The sequence below is a fragment of the Ursus maritimus genome, unplaced genomic scaffold (assembly GCF_017311325.1).
Source record: "Ursus maritimus isolate PB19 unplaced genomic scaffold, ASM1731132v1 scaffold_24, whole genome shotgun sequence".
Lineage (NCBI taxonomy): Eukaryota > Metazoa > Chordata > Mammalia > Carnivora > Ursidae > Ursus > Ursus maritimus.
The window spans coordinates 21,907,798-21,929,746 of NW_024424897.1; the positions used below are offsets into that span (position 1 = coordinate 21,907,798).

At 38.9% G+C, this 21,949-nt stretch overlaps 1 protein-coding gene across 25 annotated transcripts in view; it reads right to left on the reverse strand.

Moving 5' to 3' along the window:
• Positions 1 to 21,949, reverse strand: part of CDK12 (cyclin dependent kinase 12) — a 72,919-nt gene that overhangs the window by 19,900 nt on the left and 31,070 nt on the right. For 20 of the 25 annotated variants that reach the window (XR_005837418.1, XR_005837409.1, XR_005837414.1 and 17 more), the window contains exons 9-14: positions 19,166 to 19,243; positions 18,151 to 18,267; positions 17,251 to 17,382; positions 15,596 to 15,807; positions 14,207 to 14,659; positions 9,920 to 10,337 (exon numbers count right to left, since the gene is read on the reverse strand). Coding sequence is in view for 3 of the 25 variants with exons in the window: in XM_040640696.1 (XP_040496630.1) it covers positions 9,625 to 10,337; positions 14,207 to 14,659; positions 15,596 to 15,807; positions 17,251 to 17,382; positions 18,151 to 18,267; positions 19,166 to 19,243 (1,705 nt within the window). In the remaining 22 variants the exon portion in view is untranslated. Of the gene's footprint in view, positions 1 to 8,686; positions 10,338 to 14,206; positions 14,660 to 15,595; positions 15,808 to 17,250; positions 17,383 to 18,150; positions 18,268 to 19,165; positions 19,244 to 21,949 lie in introns of those variants that run through there. The other 5 variants (XM_040640696.1, XM_008689180.2, XR_568136.2 and 2 more) reach the window with 3 other exon arrangements.

Here is a 21,949-nt window from a genome sequence, read left to right on the forward strand (position 1 = left end):
CAGTGGACAATGCACTTCCCTTCCCCAAAGCTGTTTCCCACTCTGTACACTGAAAGAGTGAAGTAGATGATCTCTAGGGTCCCTTTCCAGCTCTGGCCGGCTATGATTCTACGAGGAAGGAGACACTTCCTTTTATCAGGAAGTGAGGCATTCCTGCCCGTCACACCTTCTCTCTGGGCCACTGCAGAAAGAAGCTCCCCTAGAGATGCCAGCTTTTCTCATGCTGGCTTAACCAAAGGGACAAATGAGGGAGTCCCAGTAGGAGGCCTTCCTTTCGGTGCCAAACTCCTTCTATTATGAAGAGACCGTTAAGAAGGTGATCTAACTCTAACCTTGAATCTTGATAAGGCAGAGAAGACACAAGGCAGATGTATGGGGCAGGAAAGAGTGTGATAAGCATGCTCCCAACATACAACTGAGACTATATGAGCACACACTTGGCTTTGACCTAGGGAGGACCATGTATCAAATTCAACTGTATGTGTATGGAGAAAGCAAGGACATGTGTAAACACATCCAGAGCATTGACATAAATGTCCAATCAGCACAAATACACTCACTACTGTTCTCTCCTACTTCAGGCCTATACCTGCCTTGTAAGAAGCTATGATGGGGGGGCACCACATCCCAGTCTTGTCCCTCCCCAAAGTCAGAAAGAAGAGATAGTGAGACAGGAGCTACTTGGCTTCCTATAAATTGTTTTGTCCTTCCTCACAGCTGCAATCAGAAGCTAAGGGCTCCCGCAGGCCTTGTTCTGATCTGCTGCAGGCGATGGAGGGTTTTTGAAACGGAGAGGACTTGGCTGCGGCCCCGTTTCAGCTGCCATTGGGGCTGGCTAATGGGCTCATTCAGGAAGACCCCCGCCTGCTGCACTAAAGAGTCCCCCGTGGACCCCCTCCCCAATCCCAACCCAATTAATAAATGGGGGCTCCCACTTTATGGCTCTGGGAGCAGGAACCAGAGATACAAATGACCCCCAGGGAGGGACAGAAAAAGGCCTTCCAAGAAACAAGCCAGAGAATTGTGCATCCACAGGCACATGCTGCCACAGGCTAGTCATATCCCATTTTCAAAGCATTAAAGGGGAAGAAACTGGCAAAAAACTATTTTCTTTCCTAGATCTGGAGAGGGCTAGCATTCTTGAAGTCTGTGGGAACACCCCAGCAATAAACTCTCTTTCACTTGGATCTCCCACCTGCAAAGGGCAGAGTGCAGATGATCGTCTGGGCACACAGCACATGCTTCACTATTTCCTAGGGGGGCTGCCCTCACCTAGACCCTGCAATACTGAACAAAGACACATCCCATTAATTGGTTAATGAAGTAAACACTTCCTACTTCTTAAAAAAAAAAGCAGCTCTTTCCAAGCTCTCATCACCATCAACAGGAACAATGTCCTGGGGTCATCTCTCCTCTCACATTTGAACTAACATCAAGCCTTGCTAATTCCTATGGACCTCCTTCCTTCCTTCTCATTCTCTTTGTCCCACTCTAGTGCAGGCCCTCAGGGCCACACATCTGGACAAGAACAAAAATATCCTAGCAAGCTTTCCTGCTTCCTTGACCCAGGATGGCTGTGAAAGTCCTCAACATCATATTCATCCCACCATGCTCTGCTTCCTGTTAATGCTTCCCAAATCAAACTTGAACTCCTCATTCAGGCCTACAGGACTGCTCCTTCGACTTTATTTCTTAATATTGCTCTCCTTTACCACCCCAACTAGCCCATTCACAGCCTTCTGCACAAAACACACATAAACCTTCTTCTGTAGGTTTTCTTCGTCTGAACACCTCTTCTGTTCCCCCATCTTCATCAGCTTCAAAGAATCTTTTCTGGTTAACTCTTAACTTTTCGAATTATTTCTTGGCTATGGCTACTTCTGTACTAGGTTCCTAGTTTATTTTATAGCCTGCATTAACGTGCTGACTTATACTGAGTCCTACTTCCCACCCAAGTATAAGACTCATCTCACTAGATCCAGAAGCTTCTTTAAAAAGTGAGATCCTCCCTTAATCTTCCCCAGAAGTTGTCCTGTACTCAGGACATGACTCAGCTAATGATATTACTGCTCCCCACTGAAGCAGCCCTCATGGTATAATACTTGGGATATCATATCAAACAACTACGAGGAATAAAATCTTATTCTCAATAGCCATGTTCAGGCTGCCACCTGCTCCTATCAACATTGAACTTGCACTGAGTCTTTCCAAAATTATAAATTGTTTCATGACTTCAAAGTGTGTTACAAAACAAAAACCCAAAAACAAGCACAGTCACCAAAGGCATTTGTTTATCTCCTTGATTCTCAGGATGTAAACACTATTTTCTTTGAAGACCCCTTTGGATGAGATGTCCATTTTGTCCCTTTTTCTAAGATTAATCTATATTCTCAGGTCATGAGCTGATTTTCTAGAATGCAAATCAACCCCAGAGCCAACAGTAATCTTGTTCTCTACCAGCTCTGCCTCTAGTCCGCCTCTGACCATCACATTCTTGGAAGGTCCCCAGGAATAGACAAATTATTCGTGAGTCTCAACTATTTAGCGAGTACTTCCCTAAATTAACCTCACTCTCAAACACTAACTCTTCACTTCCTATAGTTTAGCCCTATGTGGTTAGACAGGAAAAAGTGATCTGCCGCTCTCCTTTATCAACTACTTATTGCTCAGGATAGTAAGAGGGATTTGCCTTTTACTCCTTCCATCCTTTAGCCTCAAGGTGTTTGACACTCAAGATAATAAAAGCAAAGCATTTAGCACAGTGCCTGACACATAGTAGGTTCCCGACAACATTAGTTCCTATTCTCTCCCTCCTTCTTCCCCAAACCACAGGCTCTCAACCTTCCTGGGCCTATTTGTTCACTGGCTGAAGACAGCGTTGAACTACACAAACTAACGTCCTTTCGTAGTTCTAGCAGTGTGTGACTCTAACTCACATATTCTGGTTGTTTACTCTTCTATGCACTGCCTTCACTTGGATCTAAAAACAAAGGAGAGAGGAGTAACACTAGCTTCCAGGTTGGCCTAAAATACACAAAACCACCTTCAGGAGTTTTAAAACTCCAAAAATACAAATAACTTTTTAAAATGATGCATCCATATCATCCCTTATTTCTGAATCATTCTCTTGAACTATGTAGATAGCAGTAGGAAGTAAAATTTTCCTATATGCTAGTTGCCTAATATAATCAAGTTTCCCTAAGTGAAAACATCTTCAAAGCATCTCCCAACCTAAGGGCTCTAGGCCCATCCTCCAACCATAAAGGTAACACTACCGTAATCAAGGGGAACTCTTTACTCAAGGTGGTGCTTTAACGGGGCCTCCCAAAATGAATTGTGAACCTTAAAGGCAATTATCCTTTTTCACTAGCCCAGCCATAATTTTTCATTCTACCCCATATCTCTATTTCTTCTTTAAAAGCAATTACACCCTAAGTGTCTTTCTGTAGCCCAGCTAACAGACTGCTCTAGAGTTCTCCTTCCTTCCCTTATTTACATCTCCTCATATTGCTTTATATTGTATGAGACCTTTGGTTTCCTAACATAAAATGCAAATACTGGGTAACAAGGCCAAACTCAGAAGTTCCTGAATTTATAAAAGGGATCAGCTCCTACGCTTCCTCTAAGTCTTCGAATTCAGCCTCTTTTCTCCAGGGCCAAAAGCATTCAAAACTGCATTAGCCTTGGTGGGGAGGGTTGTCTGTCTAGAAGCTGATCCTCACCTCACCAACAAGATAGGTATTGCTATAGTTCTGAGACGCAGGAGGTAAAAGGATCCTCTCCCTGAGACAGCCAACAGAATAGGCTCCTTAAGGTAAAGAAAAAAAACATCCAAGACCCAGGCTTTGTTTTTCACTTAGCAATGACTGCTACATTGTATAGCCTTTGTAGGGTTTCTCCACGCTGCCTCCCTCAAGAGATAGTTTGGCTTGGATAAAATGCCCTTCATTCCTTTGGAACCATCAACATTATCTGTTGTTTACAACCATGCCAGAGCAAAACATCTAAAAATCCACCTATTTCCATGTTCTAGGAAGCCTATGTCTAAGTGAACTTGCTTTATGGCTATATTCTCTTACTCCAGAGCAGTATGCTGTGGCTATGGCCTACATATTGAGTACGTTTCACTAACAACCACCCATCTAGAGAGTATTAAAAACAAACTTCATATCAGCCCCTTTCTCTCAGCCTTGGACTACTAATTTTTGAGATAGGTATGAGAGCAATCCAGTTGCCAAAGCGTTTTGGCACTTTAGTGATTAATCACCAGGGCATCGAAGCAATCCTCATCTGCTTTCTCATGGATAGCAGGACCCTCTTTTCACTCATCAAACTTTACTTCCCACAGACACCATCTGCAATTGAGCTCAGAAATGTCATCACCAAAAGCACGTCTCCGCACATGAGGGAAGAGGATAAAGTGAAGTATTGAGACTCCTTGCCCTTCCTAGACCAGTAAAGGAATCTCTTGTACCCCACAAAACATAAATTACAATCTCCTTAGCAGTAAGAAAGCATGGTTATTTCGCTTCCTCCCTCACCTCTTACCCAGTAAGTTGAGGATCTGGAATAGTCATTTGTCTTCTGAGTTGCCTCTCATTACCCTTCAAAACTATGAAGCAGCAGTAACTCTAAATACCCTGCAGGATTAAGCAATCAATACCTCTGGTAGGCCTAATGCATGCAAGGTGGGCAGTGAGTGAAAAACAGGAAATGAAAAGTGGGTGGACAGGAGATGGAGAGATGGCTGCATACGGGGAGGAGTGGTAGAGTACCAGCAGCAATTCCTCCAGGTGTCATACTTCCCCCAAAGTCTTTCGACCCTAGCTTGGAGTAAATGTTCTCTTGAGAGTATTCTTAAGGTTACAGGAACATTAAAAGTATTCCTATAGAAGAGAAGTGCCACACCTGGACAGTAAAATTAACCGTGTCCAGAAATGCTCACCTTGCCTCTCAGGACAACTGACAGATTTAGCAGTTCCACCTCTCCCTTGGAATGGTTGAGTATTTACTCACTTGAAGAACTCCCCACTTCCATTCCACCTAGCCCTTCAAGATGACTAAGTTGTGAACACAGAAGTAACTCCATACCTGAAACACAGTCAAACTATGGGGCAATCTTTAATAACAAAGGAAATTCCAGCACGAAGAACATTAACTATTAACTTCCTTGAGGCATTAACTTTACCATACAGTTAGATACCTGTCTTGGAAAAGACAGTGCTTAAGAAATGTAGATACTGAAACAGTATGGCTTCTAATTAGAAATAGCCTTGGCTATGATAGAGAAAAAAAGTCCATGTTAGTTAGGTCCTCAGCCTTTAGCCTCAGAATTAAAAAGACTGCACTGCTATGAAGTGGAAACAATACTCTCTAGCAGGTTGAGGTTCACACTCCTAGTCATGAATCTGCAATATATAAAGACCAAAAACAAATTCCTTTTCTCTGGAGGCTAACCAGGAACACAGGATTCCAGGAATTGCAACAATCTTGAGCTCTCCATTCTCCTTCTGTGTAGACATGACAGCCCACAGGCAAGGGAACATCATAAACTTTGGGGACTCAAAAATAGGCTGGCAACCCTCATCACCAGCATTTGAATTCATCTTCCTAATTTCCTTGTTCTGGTGTACCCTTTAACCTTATATGATTGCTCACCCCACCAACAACTTCCTGATAACCTAATCTCCCCTCCCTTTCTAAAGTCTTCTAATGGGTTTTATCTGCTGTCTGCCTGCCTACTTATGTCATAACTAGCAGTACTGCAGCATACACGAGGGAAATTTTAGTTCTCAGTGTCCTAAGCCATGAAAGAGAAGGGAAAACAATTCTCCCCTCAGGTGGATAGGAAAGATTTTGAAGGTAATAGGAATTTTACCCTTATAAACGACTTTACTCATTTCCCGGATTGGCAACACATCAGGAAATCTCAACAGAGCTAGGAACAGTAATCTCCATGCCTACTTTACTCATGGTAACATAAGACCTGTGGCGGATGGTTATATTTAAGAGACCATTCTTTGGTCTAAACAGCCTCTTAGCAACTTCCATTGACAAGTAGAGCTCAAACCCACTTACCTCTCCTTTCAGGAGGAGTTGGGGTACATGAGGCTCAACTCTTTTGATGGCCTGGCACCATCATTTGTATAACTATTACTACTTTAAAAAAAAAAATCACCTTATGGTTTCCCAACTTTTTTTCTTCTCTAGTTTCTAGTCTAGTGTTTTGAAGCACCTCTTCAAACCCTGAGAACTTTTTTTTTTTTGGATATTTTATGAGACTACAGAGATTCTGAGACAAAGAACTCCTAAGATAAAGTGGAGGAAAAAACCCTTCACACGCAATTAGATCTGCTCAGAGGCTACAGGTTAAGAAGTAAATGCAATGGAGCAAAAGTGGTATAGTAACAGGAAATATTTAATTTTCCAATCTCCACTTTCCATTTTTATAAACTGAAAGAAAAAAATTTAATATATTACAAAATATCTGTACATAGACAAGGTACACCCGATGTGGGGCAAAAACAAGAGAGAATGAATACAGTGTCAGGAACCTAAATCAGGGAGAATGAGGTGGCAACTGACACTTTTCTGGTGCAGCATTCTCTCTCAAAACCTGCTGGTAACCATTTTAGTACTGTAACTATATATGCATATTACACACACACACACACACACACACGCACACACACGCACAGTGGCTGGGTGATGTCTATGGCATAAGCTAACAAAAAAGTCCTACTTACAAATTTGTGCTACTGCCCTGCTTTGAAAAGTATAGATCTGATGTCATTTTATCATTCCTATGGACAGCTGAAGAAAAAACTAAGGAAACTGGGTCAAACAAAATTGTTTTCAAAACCACAAAAATGATCATGGTCAAACCAGTTTTGCCTCTCATTCACGAACAGAATCAGATTTCTCATCTGTTCAAAATAACGTATTTAATGGACTTATCTCCCATGGTACAATAATTAAAACAAAACAAAACCACTTTTGAATATAATTGGGTTTGTAATTTTCTAACAGTCAAGTTGAAATTCTGCCAAAACTTTACTTCTATCACATTTATAGATAACATAGCTGAAAAATTAACAAATACCTTTTCTTCCTCCACATAGATTCCAGGATATTTGAGTTTTTTTCCCCCTTTGCTTTTAGAAATAGTCAAAATTACCAAACTTTTTTCATTGTAAAGGCTAGACTCCCCAAATGGGGTAGGGGGTGAGATGGGATCACACACACACATACACACACCATACATACACTCACCCCCTTCCCTAGTAGTAGGCATGGGAGAATGGAGACTTAAGTATATTATTTAGAATATTTGGCATAATTAAAAATAAGGGGTGGGAAGGGAGAAGGAAAAACATTATTGATGACTGCTGATAACCAAAATGTAATGAAAATATAGAGAGAATTTTATTCATATTTGATGGGAGACCAATTATTTTCACTGAGTAAGATACTTCTGAAAGTATCTCAAGCTTAAGTTCTTTAATCAAAAATGGGAGTGGGGCCCAATGCCTCAAATGCAAATATTCTAAACTACAAAGTCCCATGTCTGAGGACTAAGAAGTCAACAGACAAAAGGTTCAGATGAACTTTAATGGAATTTTCCAATAGCATGTCAGTGAGCCTAGTAAATCTAATTGGACACACTGGTATAAAAAGCCATCAATGCCAAAATGGCTAGAAGGTTCTTCCTCTAATCAATGTTTGCCCATGAGGGCAAGGCCAGACCAAAACCCAGAGAATAATAAAAGAAATACACACACCGGATATCTACCTATTTCAGTAAACAGGGGAAAATAGTCTTCATGTAAGTATCTGAAGAGGGTTCTTCTTTCATTTTTTTAAAGTTTTCTTTTTTTATTAGTGCACCTTTCTCTTACAAGTAGTTTTTATTTTTTAATATAAGAACTTGGCATTGAAACACAAAACTTCACTTGAGTTCTGAAAACTATTCTCCAAGATGCTGAAGCATATTTGCCTTTTCTTTGTAAAAGGGTCCTAATCTACGTTTCACAAAGGTCTAAGTCTGTGAAGATAATTTATATGAATGTGTATGTTTTTAAAACACATTATATGCTGGTATTCACATAGAAATGGAAACCAGAATGAGAAGCCTCCCAAGTTATCCCACCCTGAAAGCCCTTCCCTTTTCCATTTCCTGTTTATAATAAGGCAAAATTCTTGCCATGAAGTCATTATTTAACCCCTTTTACCAAAAACAAAACCAAAATCAAACTCTCTAGAGGAAACTCCCTAAAAGAATTGGCAGGATATACATGCTGAGATGTGTATATGTCAATACTGTTCTTTCTCACGGTCTGTTCTTTTAAAATTATTTTTTAAAAAAGGTCTCAGATATTGATAGATCTTCAGAAAAATATGCACCCTAAAAACTAAGTTACATTTTCATGTATTTTCAGGATGTATTTCTTTTCTCTTTGACAACACTACAATGCTCTGTTTCAAAGGTTTTTTTTGACATAAAAATATATGTGTAAACAGTATGCTAACTGCTCTTACTAGCCCTCTAGTTATGGAGGCATCATCTCTAACCCCAGCTCAACAGCAATGTCCTAGGCTGTCTGCATTTATAAATCAACTTCACCATCAGAACATGGTTTTAAAAAAACAAAAACATTTTAGAATTGAAAAGTTACAGAGAACAATATAGGAGGTTGAATTTCCTTTCCTTTATTTCAAAAAAAGTAAAGAATTATCCCAGGTTCTTGGGCATCTCAACGATTAATTTTTTCCAAACAAATGCCTCAAAAAGAGACAGAGAGAGACAGAAAATGAGAAACTCTATAAAGAAGGGGTAAAAAAGGGAAGAGATGGGGTAAATCTACCTACATGCCCAAGAGTGCCTCTTTCTACAACCTGCTTCATGTGCAGGGAGAGGGGCATGTCTTTTGTCAAAGCAGAGCAAACTTTATGGATGAGTAATTTATTTGGAAAAAAGGTATGTTCAAGATGCTCAATGGGGAAAAAAAGAGTTCACTTGAAAGCAAAAATGTGAGATGGTGGAGAGGAAGGAAACATTTATTTAAATCAGCCAGTCACTCTGTTTCCCTTATAGCAAAAGCCTAAGAGTAGCTCAAATTTTGTGAACACTATTATCGTTAAAGGAAATCAAAACGAAACAAAAAAAACAAAACAAAAAAAAAAAACCCCAAAAAACAAAATTCAAAAGAAAAAAATCATAAAAAAAAATCCCCAAATTTAAAAAAACCTAAAGAGAGCCTCTCCTGAGCCATCTCAAAATTGAAACTGTTCTCCTTTTCTTCTGCTCAAGAAGTGCAGGCAAATGAACTACAACAACATTTACTTTTCAATTTAATGACCCTCTCCACATTCTCTACTTATATCTACTAGGTAGAGTTGAAGTAATTGTTCTGGCTGTAGCCCATCCAGGGGGAACTGGTGCCAACATCATTATTTTATAAGTCGCCTGCTAGTAGCAAGTGAGCAAGGAATACAACAGACAGCTTTGCGGTAGCCAAATGCAGATGATTACCTCGCTCTGGCAAATGATTTCATTAATGTTTCAGAGGACTGGATGGAAGGATGAATAGGGAAGGAATCTTTCAGGACACTGAAGTCTCTGGGTTAGTAAGGAACTCCTCTCCCTCTTCCCCCTCTTGGCGGGACTCTTGTAGGCCCCCGATAGAGTTTTCCGTAAGCAGAAGACTGAGCTGAGCCCCCCCAGTTAAGGCCTGCTCCTGAACTGCTGGCCCCAGTGGTTCCTGGCCCCAGCTCCCCATAGTTCTGCAATTTGGTCTCTGCATGTACCACAGAGTTGCTGCTTCCCTCAGCCTTCAGGAATGGTTGCCCGACCACTGAGTGTAATGGTAAGGGGACCCTGGCAAAACGGAGGTCCTGGTCCCCTGGGAACTGAACTGACCCTGTGCCCTGGTAACTGCTGGACTCCCCAAGGTGGCTCACAGAGCCTGAGTAGGTCCTGTTCTTCACCAGGGTCTGGGTCAAGGATTCTGTCAAAGCTGGACCAGAGTTGCGTTCATCAGTGTCAGTGGCACTGAACCCTGTTTCAGGCCCATCAGTGTTTCCGTAAGTCCTGTTGGGATGGGGTCGGGTGGAGTATTCCATTGGTCTCAAGGCCTGGTGCTCATGTGGCAGGTGGCCAGGAGGCTCTGCTTCAGGCTGGGATAAAAGTTGCAGCAAGGCGGCTGTCACGGCTGGGTTCAACTCCTGGGGGGCGCTGGAAAGATCGCCTTCAACCAGAGGGGGTGGAGGTGGCGGCGGTGGAGGTCCGGGGGGCTCAGGGGGCCTCTTCTCTGGTGGAAGAATGTGAGGAGGACATGCTGTGGAAGGGTTACTTCTTTTAAACACCATCTTAAAAATCACATGTGATTATAAACACAAACATACACACACACACACATACACACATACATACACTGCCCAACATAAACAAATATCAATACAAGTAACCAAATATATATAAAGAATAAAATCTTGGGATCAGGAAATTGCAATTTATAAATAAAATCAAGTGATTAAAATAAAACAGTTGCATTCTGAATCTAACAGCTGGTGTAAAAAAGATCGTATGTTTCTCAAATGATTGTCCTGATTTTTGTCTGAGATTTCCTCCATTTCCTTCCTTAAGGAACTGTTCTAATATGTAGGCTGTTGGCAGCCTCCCCGCCCCTTTTTGCTGTTGGATCAAAACATTAATGAAAATAAAGTAGAAAGAAGGAAGATGAGAGGAAATAACACACATGTTGTGGTCACATTTCTAGCACATAATCTTGCTGTACAATAGGAGACCTTGCATGGACTTAGCTAACACATTTTACAGAACATTTGATGATATAAGGTTAACACCTGAAATAGAACTTAAAGAATATACAGGAGAGATGAAATAAAGTAAAAACCTTTCAGTACCGTCATGTATAAATACACACGTGCTTCTCCAAACTTGAGTCCCCTCTCCCCATAATCACATTCTGAAAAAAGGGATAGTAACCACCATTTTGTCATTCAGCTTTCTATGTTACAGTAATTATAAAGACTAATCTATCATAATTTTCTATTTTGTTTCCCAACCTCCTGCATTTTTTCCATGCTATGAAAAAAATCACTATAGTAATGCCATGCAGAATGAATGGGCTGTTGATAAACATCTGTTTATCTTGGAAACGGTGAAAGAACTGAGTATTTAGAAATGTATTGAACTTATATACTACATTCTCTCTTTCCAAAGATCTTTGTCTTTCTTGAACCACTCCACACATTTCCACACCCCCACCCCCAACCCCACTGCTGGCTAAATTTGCCTAAGCATGGCAATCATTGTCTGGTAACTCATGCCAAGGCCCGAGAGTAGAGATGTAAAATGGTGTGAGTTTGAGGACATACAAAACCAAGTACAATCAGAACAGTGCTTTTAAAGAGTTGGGAGTCACCCTGCTGAAGAAAAGGTTTAATGTTTTGGGATATCTTCCAAATGACTGATTTTTCTGTTCCCTATGGAACCATATTTTTAAATGTCCATATAGTCAATGCTTTATTATCTGAGCTAAGTGATATAAAAGTCGTTACTCAGACAAGCCAAAAATAGTTTTTAGTTATAAAGTATTTTGGTAGCATATTTACCACAATTATATTTTGCAAAGACAATCAGTAAAGTAAGTATGTATTCACTTAGCATGCAGGTGAAAGTACTCTGAAAACACCATATTGTAATGTTGTGCCCTGGAAGGATAAGTTCAGGTGCTCTATGTAACACACAAGTAGGGTGGCCACCAGTCCCAAGTTGCTTGGGACTGAGCAGGTTCTCAGGTTGCTGACTTTCAGTTTTAAAACCAGGACAGTACAGAGATGAGTTGGTCACCCTGTATACAGTACCCACCCAAGTTGCTTGTTGACAGATTGGCTGGTTGACTAGGTGGTAGGTAAAAATGAATTTAAGGAAAAAAAATTAGCTATAGAAAACTCACAATTGGAAAGAAGACACTGAAAAAGGAGAGCTAACTGGACTACAAACATCTATAGATTTCAGAGCTTTTTGCTGCCAATACTATATATCTTACTACATAAGAATATCTCAGTACCAGTTATATTTAAAAGTATTTTTGGACTATACATAAAACAAAACACCAGGTTTTTTTTTTTTTTTTAATACCAACGGCAAACAACTTTAAAAATGCCTAACTGCAAAAGTGAGCAAAGCTAAACTTATTCTTCCAGCTATACTACTTTTCATACTTAAACTCTGCCTTTTATGTGAATAGTCCAATAGTGTTTCAACAGAACTAATTCTTGAGTTCAAATTCACATGTATGAGGATGAAAACTACCTCGACGTAATAAAGCAGACAGACTGTAAAGAACTATTAAATAAAACGTCTTAAAGGAGTTAAAAATAAAGATTACATTTTAAAAGTCATACTATTATATAAGATTTAGTGTTAACAATATTGCCAATTCTTAATAGTCTGTACTAATGGAGGGAGGTATTAATGAAATGTACAAATAACTTAAATATTTCAATTGACTCATTAGATTCAATCATAACCCTTTCCCCACACAAGTAGAGTAGCTAAACATAGCCAAAGTAACAGATTTTCACCTTCTCTGGCTTATTCAGTCTGCCCTCTGGTGGAAGTGCTAATGAACAGTAAAATGGCCAAAAGAGAGGCAGCAGGGGAGAAACAGAAACAGGAGAGACAGGGAAAACTGGATAATCCAGGGATGACTAACAATGAGGAGCGGTATTTTTACTCTTCTCTGAAAAGTAAATATAACAATTTCTAGCCATAGGCCAGGCCTTAATTTTAGTTCAATCTGACCATTTGGCTGATAGCTTATTAGCTCAATTACTGGGTGAATTTCTTTCAATCACTATATTATTTAATTTGAACAACTTCTCCCACGTATTTTGATTATAGTTGAATTTTTCTGCTGGGGTGGGAAGGAGAAGGAAGGTATAAGAGAGGAGGCAAAAAGGCCTGCTTTAATTCTAGATTACCTTTCTGTTATTCCGTGTTCTAGAGTCTCTTAAAAGCAGTACGACAGGGTAACAAAGTGAATTAAAAAACACATTAAAAAGAAACATTAAGAGAAGTATACCAGTCCTAATTCTGCCTCTGCCAATAATATGGTTCCAGCAGTGGGACCATAGGCAGGATTATTTAAACTCCTGGATTTCAGTTTACCTATCTGTAAAGTAAAGGGGTTAATTTTATTTATGTTATCTTCCCGTTTTAAAAAGCTTTACATGTGAAAAATAGCTTATATATTTGTATACCAGTGGAAAAAAGGCATATACTTTCTGCACCATCCCATATGAAATATGAATGTAGGACAACCTAAAGTTGAAGGTTAGTGTACCTCCTCAGCCCTTGTGCCTCTTCTCATTCCCCAATTCATGGGGTCTTCATGAACAGCGAAAATTTCCAACGAGTTGAAAACACTTTCAGATAAGTAAGCATTTTGCAAATAGACTGTGAATCAGAATTAGAAAATTTTAACTTTCTTTCCTCTAATAAAATTGTGTGCTGTGGTCATGCCAGATCAAGGTATAACATTACTTCCTTTTCTCAGATTTTTCTTTATGTAATGCTCACTTCCTAATTTGAGGTCCATTCAATTGTCTCTTAGGAACACAGATTTTTAAAAAGCATTTTTATACACTAAAATTTTGGGGGAAAGGAAATGTATGGTGTTAGTTATCTACTTAGAAATACCTCCAAATTACTCCTCAGGAAATTAACAATGGCATTTTATTAGAGTTTTCTTGACTATATCTTTCAGGTAAGACTGGTATCAGTATTTACTACACTAGAGTAAAGTTGAGTGTACAATCTGATGATGGTTTATTTGGAAGGCAGATTTTTAAGTGCTATACTAGTTGGCCACCATTCACACAGTGGTTCAAGATATATCATTAGCTATGGTTGTGGTTTCCTTGGGTTAGAATACAGAGGCTTTACTTACCCACCTCCTAGGAAATGGAAAAACAATCAGTATATGAGAGGTGCTTTGAGAAGCTCTGAGACTTAAATAGAAGCCGGGCAAGAAATACATCACTGGGTGCTATGTTCTCCTGTAGACTAGGTTACAAAAAACTGAAACTGAGGCCACTGATGTGAAAAAGAAAATGTTAAAGAGATTTAAGAGGATCAACAGCACCTGAGCTCAATGAGATTCATGACCGGTCTGTTTACCTGCTGCCTCCTCCTGTGGCATTGTGGGAGTTCTTCGGGGCCCCTGTGGCCCACTGTTCTTGTCACTGTTGTTTTCCTCCAGGCTGCCTGCTGGCTCCTGGGTTTTCATCAGCTGACTCAAAAGAACTGCCAACATATTCTGCATGTCAGCTGGTGTGCTTGAAGCTTCAGAGGTTGTCTGTTCTGCTGAAGGCTGGACCACTAGGGCAGGAGGTGCCTCCTTCAAAGACTCCTCTGGGGCCATGGGCTCTGAGTCCTGCTGCTGGGAAGTGGCTTCAGTTAGGGCACTGATGGATTGGTTCAGGGCCTCCAGCTGCTGCTGCATCTCTGGGTTGGAGTGGATGTTAAGCAGCTGAGCCATTTGAGGGATGCTCAGGTCAGTTTGGCTCTGCAGCAGATTCAGTAACACTGCCAATTCACTTTGATTCAACTGCTGTGTGATGTCACCAAGGCCTGTGGACAGTGGAGCCAATATAAGAGGATGAGGCAGGTTAAGGACCTTTGCCTTCTGCAACTGGCAACAGCAACTTACAATATTCAATGTGTGAAGTTTCATTTTGAATATCTCGTTTTTCATGCCTCAAACTGTCATGACAATTTGTTATTCTTTATATTTTCACTTAAAAATATAGGAACAAGCTAAAACATCTCTGCACTGTGAGTAAAAGTGATTTCATTTTACCTATATTCTACAAGATCAGGGACTTACAACCCTTATTGTACATAAGAATTACTAGGAGAGATTGTAAAATTCAGATGCCTCAGTTTCCATCCCCAGAGATCTGGCAATTGTTCAGGAGTGTTTACTTTTCAAGCTTTCCAAATGATTCGAATGTGCAGCCAGTGTTAAAAACCACTCTCGTAGGTGGACAAGGAAGGGAAAATGAGCCATGGAAAGAATACCTATAGTTCAGAAAAACTGATGGTATCACAAAACTACTTTATTATAATAGCTCACTATTACACAGTTTTGGATATATTTAGATCAAATAACCTTCTACAGAACTAACTACATTTAATAGCAACTGTGATTTAAATTATTAGATTCTAAGAAGGTCTTAACAAACCTAACATAAACAGGGCTCTAAATTACATGTTAGAGAACCATGGGTAAAGGAACCTTAAATTTGGCCTAATTTATTGATTTATCCTGTACATCTACTTGAGATATAGTATTCCCACTTTCTTGAAAGGAAAATAATCTACTGTAGACTTCCTGGACCACATGTACAAAACTTGGTTTAGCTCCTTCTCCTCATAATGAGGTCACGTCTTTATTAATGCTTCAGTGGCTAAAAACTAAAACACACACATGCAGCATCCTTGCACTTGACCATCAAAACCTGCCCTAATGTCCTTAAAGCACAAAAACTCCATCCCAGAACTGACCTATTGCATCCCCAGTCCCAGGCTCCACCTTGCCAGAAGCAGGCTCAGGTGGTGCTGGGCTGCTGTTCTTCACAGGCTCAGCACTTGTCCCTGAGGTAGTTTCTTTGCGAGAGGCTTTGGATGGAGGTGGTTCTTCTATCACAACACCACTCTGTCGCTGTCGTCGCCGTTTCTTACTCCACAATTCATGGCAATCCTGCCAGTGGGGGAGGCTGCAAAAAGATAAAACAAAGGGGAAATGTGTGTGGGACTGCAACAGTGAGTGAATGGAAGGACAAGAGATTAAAATGTGAAGGCAAAGAGCAGAGGGAAATGGAAAGAATAACATAAAAATAACTAGAAATATAGTAAACAGATAGTAGCAGTGTAAAAGGGGTCATGGCATATGGCAGTCTGAGGAAAATAAAAATCCAAAAGCCCAAGAGATTTCTACATTGAGAAATGAGGATCTTGCTAATACCAGAGACACGCCTACTATATAAACACCCACATTCCAGTCAAATAGTTAAGTCTTACAACTGTTCTTGCTTTGTATAACAAGAATAAAGGAGAACTTTCTTGGTCAAGTTTCAATTAGGAATGAATAGGACAGAAATGACTGGCTTGTTAGTATCTACAAAAAGTCCCTCCTGGCAAGGTAGTGAACCACTGAAGTTTAGTATTATTAAATCACTTTTGTGTAAAATCAATTTATGCATTATTTGGTCTGTGAGGACCAAAAAACGGGTTTTCTTCTTTCTACCCACTGAATTTCCATGACTTGATATTTTGTGGTGTTTATTAATATATTTTAATATATTTCCAGATTTCCTCATATTCAGTAATACAAACAGCCCTGGCAAGTCAAATCTTATTACAATAAAGATTACCAGACTCAAAATATCTCTATAAGACCTCCCAAATTTCAGTAAAAAGCTTATGTATTTCAAGACACACTCAATGTATCAAAATTCTAGTGCAGTAAATGAATTTGGACATTTCTTTGGAACAATTAGATTTGTAGTTACTACCCACTCAGTCTTTAAATACTGTGTATTTCTTTAAGATACTTTATGTAAGAAAAAAATACCCAAAGACTCTGATATGAAAACTATTAACACGTCAATGAAAAATTCAAAGATATAAGACTTATTTGCCAAATGTGAAACATGAATGTAAAACCTCAGAAGATCCTACAGAATACAGAAAATACAGAAGATTCTTGTGTGAGAGAGGCACAAAGACCTTATTTTCAACATCAAAATTCGGGATATATGACCTGACAGTGATGCAAACTATTTAAAATTAGGACTGTCCTTCCAAGTTTGGGATATACGTGGTCACCACACACATAGGAGATTCAAGCAAATGAAATGGGTAAGAGCAAAAACCAGAAGGAATACTTTCAAAGAAGTTTTACAGGGCAATATGCTGGGGATTCAGGGACAAAAGACAGCTTGAGTCAAATTAGAACAAATATCATATCTAAATCTATTCCTTGTTTAAAAAGAAAAAAAGCAATAAAACAAACCTCTTTTCAACCATAATACTCAAGGGCACCTCTCCATTCTGGACTTAGCCATTTGCAGTTCCTTCTAAAAACCTATTATTTTGAGTTTTCGTCTCCTGACGCTTAGTGTGAGGTTTAGGGTCACTACTTAGCTAGCAGCACTTACTCTGGAGGATCCATTTTGCTGAGCTCAACATCTTTAAGGAAGTCACTCTGTAAAGTCTGTTCAGCTGTGCAACGTTTGCTAGGATCTAGTGTCAGCATGTGGTCCAGTAAATCAAGTGCTGCCGAAGGAATGCTGTAGAAAGAACAAATTCACAATGACCCCAGAGTTCTTAAACCTGTAACCTTGTATCAGAGGTCTCTGAATTTCCAGCTCCAAATAAACTGTGGAAAGGGAGCTAGAAGCTGGATAAATAAGCAAGCAGATTTGCTCCCATACAGGGTTTATGCAATGCTATAATACAGGTAGAAAACATGAAGCCAGCAGTTCCACTCTTTTATCGTGGGAGAATCAAAAGGACTATGAGAAAATTTATATATTGTTCACAATAAAATGATTTTCTATCATCTAAAGGCTTTAGATGGCTCAGTCGGAAAAGCACGCAACTCTTGATCTCGGGGTTGTGAGTACCAGCCCAACGCTGGATATAGAGATTACTTAAATAAAAAACTTAAAAACAAATAAAGCAGGGGCTCCTGGTTGGCTCAGGTGGTTAAGCATCTGCCTTCAGCTTGAGTCATGATCTCCGGGTCCTGGGGTCAAGCCCCATGTTGGCTCCCAGCTCAGCAGGGAGTCTGCTTCTCCCTCTACCTCTCCCCCTGCTTGTGCTCTCTCTCTCTCTCTCTCTCAAATGAATAAAAAAATAAAAATAAATAAAAAACATAAAGCCTTCATAAGAGAAAATTACAACAGCACTATGATAAAATTCATACACTGTTCGAAGATACAATGTTTTCCTGTGAGGTGCTGCTATAATAAGTTGGGACAACAGTAACTCCCTAGGCCAGGAAAAAGTCAAGCCTAAACACACAGAAACCAGATGTACATTTTTGCCAAACTCACAAAGAGAATTCTTCTCGCAGACGCCTTCTATATTGCTTCTTCGGTTTCATGGTATTGAAGTAGGGCAGCTTGATAACATCAGGCCACACAGCTGGACAAGGGCTACCACAGAGTCGACTGAAAACAAAAAAAAAGCCCGAACAAGAAGTGAGTGAGTCAGCACTGTGAATTCTGGAGATAACAGAAGCAGAAATTATTACCTCCTGAGGTCTGGGGAATCTTGGCTTATTAAATTAGAGGGCACGCAGAAAGGTAAACCTTGACCTCACTGCTTTAAGGACAGAAATAATTGGTTATAAGATAGTGAAGAGAAAATCCTGGCAAAAGAGTCTAAAATGATCCATACACTTGGTTTTGTAAAACATGTTTTTAAAACCTCCATAAAGGTTTTCATTATCAATTTTGTTCTGTTCAGTTAGTATTAATTTCAAAGAGATGAGCTGGTCCTATAATGTCCCTATAGGGAAAACTGAAAGAAGAAAGCCTAAAATTTTGATAGAAAACTGAATTTAATGCATAACAAATAATGAATTATACACCACCTTTAATTATCTGTTTACATGCTGTATCACTTACTAAATTCTGAGCTCTCTGAAGGCAAGGACCTATCTTATGTATTTCTAAATCCTCAAGTTTAACAGAGAAAGGAATTTATTATAGAACAGACTCAATAAATGTCTGCTGCATAAATTTGATCTTAATCTAACCTAGGAATGAAATCACCACACTGAAAATGGTATGCTTTTATATAAAGAACTAATAAAAAAAATGCAAAGACCTTAAATGTCTAAAAACAGGGAATCTAAAATGTAGACCTTTAGTAAGACCTAAAAAAGGGAAATACAACTTCTTCACATCTACAGCCCGTGACAAAATATGTGGTAAATCTGACTGAGAAACTTACTTGGACACAAGAAGCATAAGCTCATTTAGTAGAATGAACAAAAAGTATTAGAAATTAGAAGATGAGATCACCTATCACACCCGGGTACCTAGAGCACATGCAAAGCTGTACCTGATCAGTTCTAGCTGAGCCAGTTCCAGATTGGCTTGAAAAATAGGCTTCTTTGTGAACAGTTCCCCAAGGATGCATCTAGAAAGAGTAAAATTGAGAGGTTAAGAGAGATATCCCTGGAGCCTAATCTGTGTCTCAAACTTTTATAGTCTATCTGACTGCATCTGATATAACAGGTTGTAGATAAGCCCCAAACTGCAGTGTCTGAGTTTTGTAAAAGAAAGTATTTCTCAAAGTGAGAATACATAGTATATAGAATTTATATTTGCCAGGAGATCAAACTTTTGCCACCTATAAAGCCTACAAGCAAAGAAAATGAGTCAGTCTTTTTCTATCAATTCCATTATAAATTAAGGAAGTAAAGACTAAAAAACCCATACTTCAATTTTACAAGAATGCTCAGCAGTTCCTATAAAGATTAGCTTTTCCATTCATTTGCTCTGTAGAATGTGCAATATCCTACAGCCCTCTTAGCATTGTTATTTGTAAAGAAACGTTTATTGTCATCAGATGTCAGTTTCAACAGGACTTTCAAACACATTATACTTAAACGCCTTTCCCACTTCAAAAATGTCTTCCAAAATAATACTGAAATATTTACAAAGTCCCCAAATATGTCTCCACAAATTACTTAATTACAAAAGAAAAACTAATAACTATTTAGTGGGGAAAAAGACAACACCTTAACTAAGTGCCCAAAATTAATATTATCAGTAAGAGGAAAACAGGGTTCATGTAAATACAAACGTGGTAACTTAAAAGGAACACTTAGGGAATATTCCAGCCAAAACTTTATAACTTGAATCTATATAGTAGCTAGTCTGTCCTTCAAAAATGTAAATGTCATGAAAGATAAAGGCTAAGGACTGTTCCAGAGTAAATAATGAGAACTAGGGGCTCCTGGGTGGCTTAGACAGTTGGGTGTCTGCCTTCAGCTCAGGTCACGATCCGATGGAGACCCGCCATTAGGCTCTCTGCTCAGCAGGGAGCCTGCTTCTTCCTCTCCCTCTGCCTACTTGTGATCTCTCTTTCTCTCTCTGTGTCAAATAAATAAATAAAATATTAAAAACAAAAAAAACAAAAAACAAAAAACAAAAAATGTAAATGTCATGAAAGACAAAGGAAGGCTAAGTACTGTTCCAGAGTAAAGAATGAGAACTAGGGGCGCCTGTGTGGCGCAGTCAGTTAGCATCTGACTCTTGGTTTCAGCTCAGGTCATGATCTCAGGATCCTAGGATTGAGCCCCACATCCGGCTCTGTGCGCTTTGCATGGGGTCTGCTTGAGATTCTCTCTCCCTCTCCCACTCATGAACTCTCTCTCTAAGATAAATAAATCTTAAAAAAAGAAAAAAAGAAAAAAGAATGAGAACTAAATGTAATACATGATACTGGATTAAATCCTCTATCAGGTGAAGTACTGTTTCTAGGATATTCTTAGGGTACTGAAAAAATAACATGGAATATAAGCTAAACAACTTAAAAGACAGTGTATCAATGTTAAAATTCCTGAATTTGATAATGGTACTGTGATTATACATAAGAATATCTTTGTTCTTAAAAAATGTACATTAAGGGCAACTAGGTGGCTCAGTAGGTTAAGCATCTGCCTTCGGCTCAGGTCATGATCCCAGGGTCCTGGGATCAAGCTTCACATCGAGCTCCCTGCTCAGTGGAGAGTCTGATTCTCCCTCTCCCTCTGCCTGCTGCTCCCCCTGCTTGTGCTCTCTGTCAAATAAATAAATAAAATCTTTTTTTTAAATGTAGATTTAATATTAAAATGGGAAAGAGCATGATATATACAACTACTTTCAAATAGTTCTGGAAAAAAGACGTGGTGTGCATACACATACATACACATGAATATAAAAGCAAATGTGGCAAGATGTTAACAATTAGTGAATCTAACATGAATAAATCTCAAAATAATTATGCTGAGTAAAAGATGCAAGAGGGAAAAAGAATATATACTACATGATTCCATTTACATAAAATTCTAGAAATGGAAATCAATTACAGTGATAGAAAGCAGAATAGTGGTTGCCTAGGAATGGGATAGTGTGGACAGGAGAGAGATTACAAAGGAACATATGGAAACTTTCAGAAGTCATCATTATCTTGGTTGTGGTGATAGTTTCACTGGTGTATACAATGTGTCAAAACTTAAATTGTACATTTTAAACATGCAGTTTATTATATACCTCAAAAGGTTAAAAAATTTTAGTGAATATGGATGAAGGCTATACTAATTCTTTGTACTCTTCTAGGAACTTTTCTGTACATGTGAAATTATATCAAAATTAATCTACTTAGTTAAGTTTTCATATAGTGTTATATTAGTTTCAGGTGTAAAATATAGTAATTCAACAGTTCCATACATCACGCAGTGCTCATCACAAGTGCACTCCTTAATTTCTATCACCTAATTAACCTATCCCCCCATATCAACATAACTTCAAAACAAATGAAAAAAAAACTCCATGAATACTCCGTACTTTTTTGTATTCACAATATATTTCATTTTTTTGAAAAGTGGGAAAAAAAAGAAAATGGAAAAAAAAATCTCTTCTCTGGCCTGTGCTCTGAAATCAGATTTACAAATACAAAAGCAATATTTATAGTTTTACTCTGAATTCTTTAGCTTGACTAAATAAGAGAAGCAAAACCAATCTAGTTTTCAAAGTTATTACCACCTTTCTATTAGCATTTGTAAACCTCAAATGACAAATTCTTACTTCATATTCACTCAAACCTTATCCAGAAATTAGAAAAGTAAAAGTAGGGGTG